Source organism: Solenopsis invicta, chromosome 10 (assembly GCF_016802725.1).
Source record: "Solenopsis invicta isolate M01_SB chromosome 10, UNIL_Sinv_3.0, whole genome shotgun sequence".
Taxonomy (NCBI): Eukaryota; Metazoa; Arthropoda; class Insecta; order Hymenoptera; family Formicidae; genus Solenopsis; species Solenopsis invicta.
Window position 1 is genome coordinate 4,228,947 of NC_052673.1, and position 13,112 is coordinate 4,242,058.

At 35.3% G+C, this 13,112-nt stretch overlaps 1 protein-coding gene across 1 annotated transcript in view; it reads left to right on the forward strand.

The window, feature by feature from the left end:
• LOC105198748 (ATP-binding cassette sub-family D member) overlaps positions 1-13,112 on the forward strand; it is a 105,269-nt gene that overhangs the window by 28,184 nt on the left and 63,973 nt on the right. Inside the window, exon 3 of the mRNA XM_039454681.1 lies at positions 9,408-9,785. Coding sequence (XP_039310615.1) covers positions 9,408-9,785 — 378 coding nt within the window. The remainder of the gene's footprint in view (positions 1-9,407; positions 9,786-13,112) is intronic.

Sequence of the window (13,112 nt, forward strand, 5' to 3'; positions counted from 1 at the left end):
CACAGAAAATTGCAGCAACATTGCAGCAATGTTGCAATGTTGTAGATTGCAATGTAATATTACGGAGACATTGCAGAAACATAAATTAACAATGCCTGCAACGTCTCATGGCATATGCCAGTAATATTCCGGAAACATTGCAATATCATAAATTTTTAATATTTATATCAATAGACGAAATAGGTCCATATATGAAGAAATGTCGATTTACAGCCCAATGAACACACAATATTTTTTAATTGTATTTTTAATAAAAATTTTTTCATATTTAATTTAATTATTGTATTATATTGATATATATTTTCTAATTACATTCTTATTTAAACAAATAACAAAAAAGTTATTCCAAATGCTATTCTGTATTTGAGAAATTAGTAAAAAAAAACTATAATTTTATATTTGTTTATATAAATACTGAGCTTTAATTATACATATTTCATTTTTTCAATAACGTATATTGACCAGATCTACCAGTTATATACACATATCAGCATAAAGTGTTTACAGGTCATCATGAGGGATCAATTCGCAGCGATCACGGAAGTCAAGCAACGTTCACCAAAGTCGCGATTTGGACGGGTTACCGCTTGGAAATTTCCGAAAAAGATTTGCGAGATTTTTTTTGCAAAAAATATTTTTCTAAAATGTTACACAAATATTGTTTTGTTCATTGGAATTACTATATGTGATGTAATGATACGAGGGAAAAATGGGATGTTTCAATGCAATATTTCAAAAAGCGGACATCTTAATGTTGTTGCAATCTTCCAACAATGTTGCAGCAATGTTTTGCAATCAAAATGCAATATTACAATGTTTTAATAAAATCATTCTGCAATGTTCCTGGAATCTCTCTGTGCTGTATGGGTTCATTCAAATCACTCATACAGTCATCCAAGGCCACATTCCGATCTGAGAGTCAATATTTACCGTTTCCTAACTTTTCGTTCGGGCGCCAAATGTAACGTAAATTGGGCTCAGAAGACTCAGAGTGAATGCACAAGTAATTTGCATAAATTAATTATATTTCCAATAGACTTGAAGACAATTTAATTAACAAAATTCATTGAGCGCAGTCCCACAGGCGGGACCAACGATAGTCGACACGTATTGTTTGCGAGCGATAAGGGAAAGAGAGTACGATCTGGCGTGATGTTCGATGTCGTAGCGCCTTTAGAGCGAAGGAGATGGCGATTCTCCACGTTCATCAGCCATATGATCCAATGCTGCAATGCCGTGTTGTGGCTGGATTCGGAGCCACAGGACCTCACGCGTTCACCCGTGCTCGGTGTTCCGCACTTGCGTCATGCTCCGTCGACGCCTTTAACTTTGAAGCAATGCGTATCTTCCAAGACTTTGGGCGTCGTGTCAGCGTATCTCCGATTACGCCTTCTCAATCACACGACACAACCAGACTTCTCCGGTTTCGATCTTGTGCCCAGGCCGGTCCGAAAGCTTCTGTCTTCTAATGCTCTGGTCCCAGACTCCTTTCCCTCGCCACGCTCCCGTCCTGCCATTACTTCTATTCTTCTATTTTCTTCTCTCATATTCCATCGTTTGCCTCACTCGTCTCGTGCTTTTCCCTTTCCGCTGGGCATATTTCCCACTTCTTCTTATACCCGTCTCTCTCCTCTATCTTTCTTCTCTCTCTTTCCACTACGCCTCACAATTCGGCTAAATCTCTAATTTGCTACAAAACGAACAATGACAGATGTTGTTTTACAATAATATATTTTAGTAGGACGAAATATTTTGGTCTATTTGACGTTCATCAGCCGTCAGTAACAATTATTTAATACCTTAATCTTATATAAATTTGCACAACTTGCAGAACAAGTATATGTCTCAATTTCAAATTGTATTCGTTCTTTGTTGTCTGTTGGTGTACTAATATGTATAGCTGAATTCTCGTGCCATGTGAGAATAGTTTAATTGTAAGTCCATGTTGTAAATGTTGTTAATAGTTCGAAAAATGATCCTTATATTTATTGTCAAATATAAGATGTTGAATCGCAATTTAATCTAGGTATGTCATGTTTTTTACTTTTTTAAACAAAACAAAAAAAAATATTTTAGTTGTCCAAATTTTTCAAATAAATATGCACTAATCTAAATTACTATAATGACTTCACTGAATAAACGAGTACAAAGAAATTTGACCACTTTGTTATAAGGCTAAAGTACGAAGTCAAGCTTAAGTCCAAAGATACCAGGAAGGAGTAACGACCCGCAAGAAGGTAGGCGGAGAAATGAGTTTGTTGTTTGGAAATGCGTGTATTTGGAGTGTCTTGTGACACTCACGAGCGGCGGCTTGTTTTACAGCTTCGTATCTTGCTGGGTGCGTGTGTATATTGCTAAGCAGTTGTGCTCTCGTCGTATACACCTTTGTAGAGGTGGTTTTTTTGCATGAATGACTTTGTGTGTATTGCTAATACAGGTAGATGTGTTCCGTGTTGACACTTGACTTACTCTCCATCGCTTGAGTGTCAAGCGATGCTTTTTAAATGTAGTAATTACGCAAAGCCACTGGCGCAATTGCTACTTCCGCGAAGTAAGCGTTTTCGCACCACGTTTCTAAGCCGTTTTAGGCTTTCGGGTTTTCTGATTTGCCTCGTGTTGCAAAAATGCTTTATAAGCAATTTTATTTCTGGGGCATGGTAATCTAATTCCGGCTGCCATGCACCGTGTTATGGCTAGGCTATAACAATCTTCTCTTCTTCGTAAAAGGAAATTGAGCAAACTAAGATTTCCGTTGTCTATTATTATTATACGGGCTGTTTAGAAAGTTTCGGGACGGCGAAATATTTCGAAAACTAAGTATTTTAGGAAAAAGTGTTTCAGATAAAAGTTGTAGGGTTTTAAAAGGTCTATTTAGTGATCTTATCAGTTTGATCTTGGATGGCATCGCCAAAGTCAAATCAAAATTATATTAATTTTTGGAAATGAAAAACCCTATTTTTCATTCCAGAATCTAATAGCTGGTGTCAAAAGCTTTCACAAACATTATAAATAAGTTTATTTTAGTTATGTACTTTTCGAGTTATGACCCTTGAGAGTTACAATACATTGTAGGAAAGTACTTAACAAAAATAAACTTATTTATAGTATACTATGTGTTGCTCGTATGTACAGTTCGTGCCAGGTATGCCTGGGGTCCAATTCTAGGGTCCACGTTTTGTTCTTAGTTGTTTTTACGTTCATGACTATTATAACCGGATGCTGCGTCAGCAATCATGAATATATCGTAATGTTAGTAAATTATGTTTTGACAGCCGGCCGATGTAACCTCAGATTTGATCGGTGAAATCTCAGAAAAATTCCAAAGCTGATCGTAACAACGTTTTTCATCGTGTGTCTCGAAAGTTACTGTTTTCGATTCTGTCTAATAAATCGAAATAAGATCCATCGACATACTCGATGTCATTATTCAAATTGATGTTGTTCTTTTGAGCTTTTATGTGAATCTTTTCGGAGATTAATCTTTTGTAGTAATTTTGTTCATAATCCAAAATTTCTGGATTGTCCTAATCAAAACTATGATTGTATTCTATTCTATGTTCTGTGATTACCAAGTACGCATCTATATTGATGTTCTTTCTGTGTTCGTTCACTCTCGTTCTTAGTTTCTTTTTGGTTTGGCCTACGTAAGTTGAGTCATAATCTTTGCAGTTAATTTTATATACAACATTGTCGTTGTTATCTATTTGATTTCTGTATTTGTGTCTTTTTATAATACTGTTAAGTTTGTTCAGACATTTGTAGCCTATAGTAAACTGATTTTTGTCTATTGCCGATGCGACGGTTTTAGAAACATTTTTTATTTATGAAACGACAATGATTTTTTTCGTTGTTTTTTCTGAAACAGGCATCTCGCTTTCTTTAACTTCAAAGAATAATTTCTTCAGTCTCCTTCGCATCTTGTCAAAAATTAAATCAATAGGATAACCATTAGTCAAAAGTTTGTCGATTATAACTTCTAAGTTCTTTTGAAAGAATCAAGGATGGGATAATAATATGACTCTATCAATTAAACCGTATATTGTACCAATTTTGTGGTGTATGGGGTGGCCCGAAAAAAAAGATAAATATCTGCCTGAGTATGTTGGTTTTTGGTACCAATTTAATATTAAAGTTTCATTGTGTACATTGATTGAAATGTCTAGGAAGCTGATGTTGCGATCGTTTTCTATTCTTCGTGGTGAATTGTAATCTCTTATTTATGTTATTAAAGGTATCCAAAATTATGTTTGCTTTATTTTTCGATGAAACCAACAAAATGTCGTCTACAATAACGGAAATAGAATTTTCAAACAATTCCGATATTATTCAGAGCAATGCTCTCTAGATCTTGCATAACAATATCTGCTATAATTGACAAGAGTGGCGATCCCATCAGTGTGCCATAAGTTTGCTGATAAATTGTGTTGTTAAATATGAAATAAGTGGAGGACAGAATAAATTATACAGCCAAAATAAATTCATCCTCCGGTAAGCTGGTGTTATTTTTAATTAATTCCCACTTTTTTTTAAAACCTTCTATTGCAAGATCTCGAGGAACATTCGTGAATAGCGAAACGACATCTAACGAGATTAAAATCTCATCACTTGATATTCTTTTGCCAGTTGTTCATAGAGATCAAAGCTGTTTTTAACAAAACTTCTAGATTGTGGTAAATTGTCATTTAATAACTTATGTAAATAAGATGCAAAGGAGTACAGAGTAGTGTTCCTCAAAGAAACTATTATTCTGACTATTATTCTCGTTTCTGTTTTGGTTCAACTATCTTACAATTTAGATTATCTTCTTTTAAATTTTTAAATTTATTAGTGTTTATTAACAATCGATTTATCTTTATCAGTATAGTTGTTACTTCCGCTTTATTTAAATTATCTTCTAGTATCTGCTTTATGGTGAGCATATTCGCTGAGTGTTTGAATGTGTAATGCCTGTTTCTGCACGCCAGATCAGTTCTGATAGCTTTACGCCACGCTCTTAGGTTTTCATCTTTGAATTCATCCTCTATCTTGTCCTCCGTTTCTTTGGTTCTTCTCCACAGTATGTTGTCATTGCTTCTATAGCTTATCACTTGTAATTTATTATTATTGCGGCATGTGCTTTTGTATGTAGCCAATTCTCTTTCGTTTTATTGTTGTTAATTGCTTAAGCGCATTGGAACGCTATTTGCCCAGACGCTTGTCTGCTTTGCAAAACGGAAAACGGACTGTATAACGACCTTGCGTATCGCGTGAGACTGTCCTTATAAAATATTCTTTGCACTTATTTTCTTCCCTCAATTTCGGCTTATCTGACACAACTTCCTCAACGGACTAAAATCTAAGTATCAAATTCTCTAAACTTGATAAGTAACACGTCGTTGTTTTGGATAAATTAACATTTGTATTACCGGCGACTACCCAGCCAAGACAAGTTTTCTGCAAATATGATAATGAGATTGTGATCCTCATTCGATAAATTTATTTACCCGACAGAGAACGACAGCATCGCTCCCGATCAACAAATCGACGGGACGCGGAAGATGAAACTGAATGCGCTAATATAACATTTTTCGGTAACTTAATCACATCGCGAAAAACTTTTGACATCATCAAATCCGTGATAGCCGCAATAGTTAAACATGTCAAAGTCTTACTAAACTTATCGTGTACCGATTGTATGGTAATTCGCACTACCCCCTTCAATTTGGTATTTGTATTATTCATACCAATCGGTAATGAATGTGAGAGCCGTACATCCAGATGTCTTGTGAAATTTTTAAAAATAAAATTCGTGGTAGCGCATGTGTCCAGTAAAGCTCGACATCTGATTAGATTACCCCGGCGATCGCATACGTCTACGAGTGCACTCGTCAACAATTGCGGCGCGGAAATATGCAACGTCGCAAGACTCGTCTTTTTTTTTGGTTGGTGGTTTTGTTCAGTCAATCTTTCTTTGTATCGTCGGCCTTTGCCAAACTCAATTTACACGTGGTCGCGTAATTATCGATATGTAAAAGCGTATTGTGTCATTTTTGGCAAATTATGCAATTAGAAAACTTGTAAGTGGTGCCCCGATGTGACCGCAAACAATTGTAACAAATTTTAATGCCCTTTACGACGTCAATTCGCTTCTGCGCGGATAGTTGTCTTACACGTGTAGAGAAGATAACGGGCAGTCTTACACGCTACACAATTACGCGATGCGTATAATGCAAACAATTAATTCGTGAATTTCTTTCTCTTAACGGGAGGTTTGCCTTTATCCTTCTCTAATTCCTCTGATTTTGATCTCTCCCGTTTAAAGTCACACGGTTTTATAAAAAAATGCATACATCTGATCCGGTTTCAGAAACTCATCTCTGTCGAGAGTCGTTTCCCATTTCTCCAGTGTATTTTTTAGAAGCTTGCTCTCGAGTATGTGCACAATTATTTCCGGCCCGATGAAAGGACCTAACGCATTTAACAAAGCGACGTATTGCTGCGTATTGTCCGCGAGTTTACTTAAACCGCAGGTTGTCTGCCTTTATAATGTGGATAAATTTAAGATTAAGGCAAGGTGTCGCAAAATGAGAATAAGTTTTACCTCGTAGGAACGTTCTAGCAGTCTCCACACGTTGGAGTAATTTATTCCGTCAACTTCGAGGATTCTCACCTTGGCGGCGACTTTACTGATCAACGCGGATTTCAAATAATGTAGTTTATTTATTTCTGATAAGTTCGTTTGCGAGCCTATTATGTTATGGAATGCGTTTCTGAAAGACAGCCAATTTTTGTACTTGCTGTCGAACGTTGGCAAGGACGCATTGCATAATTTAATTTTCCGTTTTTTAATCGGATTCGCGAGGCTTGCATTCTCATTTCATGTTTTTTTGTTTGATATGTTACTGACCGAATTCGACGTACTGGGTACGTTTAAAACATTTTCGACTTTGCCATCGAGCGCGTAAAAACAATTTTGGATATTCGTAAACTTGTCGAATGCACCTCGCTCGGGTCTAATACGAGGAGCCCATCGTTGTATTCTTCGTATGCATTATATAAATCTCTCGAACACGTTATTCGTAATTTTAATAAAGTGTTGTCCATGTTACCTTTATTGAGGAAATTGGCCAAATTCGTGATTTGCGATTTTAAGGACGCTTTTGAATGACTATCTTAACTTTGTTCACTATTGTAATGCAATTTAAATTAAGATATCAGAAAACGACTCGCGTAGTTCGGCTGTAGGACGTACGTACATATCGACAGGCGTGTTCCGTCACTCTCCGACTCTATGTGGAGAACGTTTTGCTTCATCGTGTAGATTTCCTATAGGTATCTCACAGCAGGTACCAAAAATTGTTCAGTGTGAAAAACTTAGATTTCACTCATTGGGTTTTGACTGTTTGTAACACATAGTTTGTTTCATTTGAAGAATGTATGTACAGTACACTCGTAATACGCGCGCATGAAATGTCTGAATGGGGTAATATAACAATTGCGCTTTCGAAGCCGTGACGCCGCGCCGTCCACATGTGGCCCCAAAAGATACTGCGTGTCTTTTTGAAACCAACGAGTCCAAAAACCTTGTAATTACGCGTGAGTGTGTGGGTATACCTGTATGCATGTCGTGCACGACGGTATGTGTACGTGTGTATGTGTTTACACACGTGCAACAATAATTTTAACATTTAAAAACCAACATTTCGACCTTTGTATCGGATCATCCTTAATGTCATTTTAGTCGATAATATTTAAAAATTTCTAATTTTGTACATACGAGGTGTGTTCAAAAAGTATCGCGAATTTTGAATTTTCGCGGGTTACGTATATTCGAATTTCGATCTTTTTGTGGCGTTATGTTGGTACTCATGTCTCTCACTTATGCCGACAAGCTCGGCCATTTTGAATGTTCACTTAATTGTTGACAGTTGCTTTGCTTGCACGTGTTTTGGATCGTCTTCGATTTTTACCTATTCAAAAAAAATGGATCAAAGAACCTGTATCAAATTTTGTGTGAAAAACGAAATTAAGTGCGCGGATGCATTCCGAATGTTGACTGTGGCATACGGAGAAGCTACCTTGGACCGAAGCAATGTTTATCGGTGGTACAAAATGTTCTCAGAAGGCCGAGAAGATGTGAACGACGAAGAGCGTGCCGGACGCCCGAGCACTTCAACAACAGACGAAAAAATTAATGAAGTGGAGAAAATGGTATTGGCCAATCGTCGAATCACCGTTAGAGAAGTTGCTGAGGACCTAAACATATCGATTGGCTCGTGCCATTCGATTTTTATCAATGATTTGGGCATGAGACGGGTCGCCGCGAAATTCGTACCAAACGCCCCTGCTCACACATCGTTGCTTGTGCGCGACTTTTTGACCAAAAACAACACACTAATTATGCCGCAGCCACCGTATTCCCCAGATCTGGCCCCCTGTGACTTTTTCTTGTTCCCTAAACTGAAGAGGCCCATGAAAGGACGACGTTACGCTACGCTTGACGAGATAAAGACGGCATCGAAGGAGGAGCTGAACAAGATAAAAAAAAATGATTTTTTGAAGTGCTTCGAAGATTGGAAAAACCGTTGGCACAAGTGTATAATATCTCATGGGGATTACTTTGAAGGGGACAAAATAGATATTCATGAATAAATAAATAATTTTTGAAAAAACACAAAATTTGCGATACTTTTTGAACACACCTCGTACATACTATAAATTTTACGAATTACATACATAGATTACGAATATTATATATAAATAGCGTCCTGTTCTTGGAGTTTTATATACAATTTTTACAGAATTTTTTATTCCTTGTATATCTTAGGGCAACTGTTCTTATCCTTATTGTGTTTTTGTTTTTTATAAGTCTTATAACTGCCCACAAAATTATGTTTTTTCAATACATCTGTAAGATAACAGAATGATTATGTTGACCATTTGATGCAATTTCTTATGGAGATAAACAGAACTCTGTTATTCTATAGATGTGCACTAAGAATACATGGGCAGCTATAAAAAATAGAACAACGAGAATAGGAACAGATCGGAACAACTGCCCTGCAATATACAAGAAATAATGAAATTCGTAGAAATTGTACAAGAAACATAAAGAGCAGTACGCTACTTACATGTAATGTTTGTAATCCGCATGTAATCCATAAAGATGACCCTATACAAGATCAAAATGTTTGTATTTTTAAAATGTTAAATTTATAAATAAATATTATACTATTGTTAGTAAAATTTAGCTTGGTTTTGACGCTTGATTAATTATTTTTATTTATGTTTTTAAATTTTGTAAATGGCTAATATTTAATATTTAATATTATAATTGTAATAATAATTATTATTAATAAGTTAAAGTTTTAATTTTTCTTTTTAATTCCTTATAATAATAATTATTACTGTTATATTTTATTCTCTAGGACCACTATTAGCTGCAGCAGTTATTGCTTTAACTGGACAAATTCTACGTTTTACTTCGCCCAAATTTGGCCAACTAGTTGCTGAAGAAGCAGCGCGACGAGGAAAGTTACGAGAAGCACATGCTCGTATCAGTGCGCACGCAGAAGAAATAGCTTTCTATGGAGGTCACGATACAGAACATCGTTATTTAAATTCCGCTTACAAATCTTTGGTAATGCATTTGCATCGTATCCTTGCTGTCAAACTGTGGTACGTGATGCTGGAACAGTTCCTTATGAAGTACGTGTGGTCTGGCACAGGACTCTTCGTCATCGCAATGCCGTTGCTTTATAACACAAATACATCAGGAAGCGGAGTGATTAATAGGGATGGCGATGGTATGTACAAGCATTCATAATTTTGAACAAAATATCTCATGTACAAAGAAAATAGCAATAATTGTATCATTATACGTAGGTCGCTTTAAAGTTTTGCGGTTCGGCTACTTCCCGTAACACAGCGCTGTCGGCGATATTTTGTTTGGATTTTTTAATATCTGTTATGAAGAGAAGCTGTAACAGCTTATTAACCTATATTCTTGATATTTTTTTTAATATTTTTAAAATAAAGTCAGTTTTATGAAAAATGAAATTAATACGCAAACATTTTCGAGTCATCATTTTCTATGATTTTAAAAACGGGCTGGTTTGACAACAATGCTCGCAAAAAATCAAAACGATTGTTTGGTGATGAAACACCATCCTTGGCAACTGTTGGACTGTGGTTCAACAAGTTCCAACGTAGACGTGTTTCGCTCAAAAATGAGCATCGTGAAAGTAGGCCTACTACTGCAATCACTCCAAAAAACATCAACGCCGTGCGCACCATGATAAAGATAGATAACCATTATACATACAAGGATATTTAGGCATCCTAAGCATAGGTATGAACCAAATCAGAATCAACTTGCATGATTATTTTGTCGTCAAAAAGTTTTACGCTTAGTGGATACCATATAATTTAACACAAGCTTAAAAGAAAGCGTGAGTGGATTAGTGCAAACAAAATAGTCCAAAAATTCAATCATGGGGAGTCAGGCAAAATCAGTGTACAACATAGTAACAAGTAACAAAATTTGGATTTACTATTATTATTACTATCGTTACAAGCTAGAAAGCAAGCAATAATCGGATCAATGGGTCTTCTAAAATGAAAAGAAACTTTCGAAAGAGTGAAATGCGAACGAAGCTATGGCAAGAAAACGATGGTTTTTTTCATCGAACGCACGAGTAATGCTGTCATTTTATTCCATTAGATGATTGTCACTTAGTCAATGCTGAATGTCATGCCACCATTTGTTTACAAATTGTGTTCAAAAAAGTGCGTAAAAAACAACCAAGAGAATAAATTCTACATTAAGACTATGCACAATCACATAACGCATTTCAAATAACAGAGTTTTTAACCGCTTCACAAGTGAAATTGATGACTTATCCGCCTTATAATCCTGACACCTTGTGACTTCTTCTTATTTTTATTCATCAAAGGCAAAATGCGTAGATTGATATTTAACACCTCAGAAGCAACGGTGGAAGCCTACAAAACCTCTTTTCTTTAAAGGTAGCTAGAGAACAGTGAGCCTAGATTATGGTCCTATTTACAGGATTGGTTCCACTGAAGCCTTATGCAAAAATGTATAAATCAGAAAGGCGAATATTTGAAAAAACAATAAAAAGTTTTGGTTAAAATAATTGATGATTTTTTTGTTATTCGCAAAACTTTTAAAGTGAACTACGTTGTTTATTGTATCGATAAAAAATTTTCTAATTTAATACTACATTATTAGAGCCCAAATCAGTGGGAGAAATCCGGCAAAAGCGGTCAAAAATAGTTTTTGAACAATATTTTTATTGTTGAACTATCAAAATCTTTTTCAGCACATTCCAAAATATTTAAGACTCTGTAAACAATTTTAAGATATTGAAAATTTCCATGTAAATCATGTATGATCCACAAACTATAGCTCGAGCATCCGTTTCCTCTTCCACTCGTGCGAGTCGTGTACACATACTATAATATAGTAGGGACCGGGAGCGGCTGTATGGAGGGTGGATCGAGGCACTTATTTTTTAGGCCTATAATAGAAAATCATATTTATTTTCAACACATTTTATATAATAATGTGTAAAGATAGGCAATTTGTACTTTATTTAAAACTCTTTCTTAAGATCTTTTGTAAGAGTTAGTGAAAACCCCTGCAGATATTTACAGATGTAACTTTTACAAATAATATAAGAAGCGATCATTTCGTAACCTGTGGATGACGCGGCACCATAGAATACGTGTCAAATTAATTTAAGAAGGTGGAATTATACATATGAGTTATATTTTGCAAAACTATTATTCAATTATGTCCTCATATTTTCGGTTCATCCTTTTGTGGCGTCATATTAGATCAGCTACTTTGAATTTTGTAATTTTGACCTCGGATTTGTATTTAGTGTCCCAATAAACCTAAAGAATCAATTTTCAAAATATTTTCTTTATAATTCACAGAGTTATAGATTTTACATTGCTTTTTCAGGATTTCTCCGACTGTGCGGATGTTCAAGCATGATCTCGGGATGTGTGCGAAGAACCGCTGCGTGTGAATTATGTGTGTAATGATCGTCAATTTTTGTCTAATACGAGGCTGCTGAATGTATACACAAATGGACGCATGCACACAGCTTGCAGCGATTCTCCATAAGATTGTGACTGAACATCCGGGCCCTATACATTATTAATATATAGAGTGTTCCAAAATTAATATATAGGGTGTTCCTAACGATAAATATTTTAATGACAGATTTTTTTGAAGATTTTAAGACAGAAATTTTAACACCAAAATGTAGAGGCTATAATAATTTTCAAATGGGAAAGGTTTAAAGACTACAAATAATAAAGTTAGAATTTCGCGCGGTCAGGGATGGCAATGTGCTCCCCTAAATCGAATGCTTTTAATAATAATGAAATTATTGTAAAAATACTCAATGAGAGTTTTACTGAGAAACTAATTCTGTTTATCTATGATAAATTTTATATAAAATAAAGTACATAATATTTGCACGTAATAGTTTAACATTTATATCGATATTGTGTTAAATATCAAAATTGTAAAAATATTAATCATCGTTTATTTGATTTATGCGATAAGTTTAATGTTAATCATCATCGGTTATTTAATTCATGCCATAGGTCTTTATGTAAGATCAGCATAAAAACATTTTGTTCTTATTACATTACTAAAGCTTGGATATTAATGTAAATAAAATATGCACATATCAATTACGTTATCTTACAAAAATAGGCATTTTTCTACGGATATAATGAAACTAATTGTAAGTGATTTTTGTAGACTTTTTTACATGTTGAACACAAATTTGTTGCCCAAATTTGACTATCACGTCACAATTTTGAGAGGCTACATAAAAGAATACGTCTACAAAAAAAAAATCAAAAATAGAATAAACTTACAAGGGGAGGACCAGGTGAGAAACCCTGGGATTTTGATCCCAATTTTTTTAATTATTCTGGAGATGAAAAAAAAGTTTACGTCTCCCGGCGTTTCATCGAATAGGCCTTAGTTTCGAAATAATAAATTTGTAACATTACGCCCCTCCACTGTGCCGCCACTCCAGACCGACCAACCGTCGAACGCACCGCAGCCGAGCACGTGTATCTTA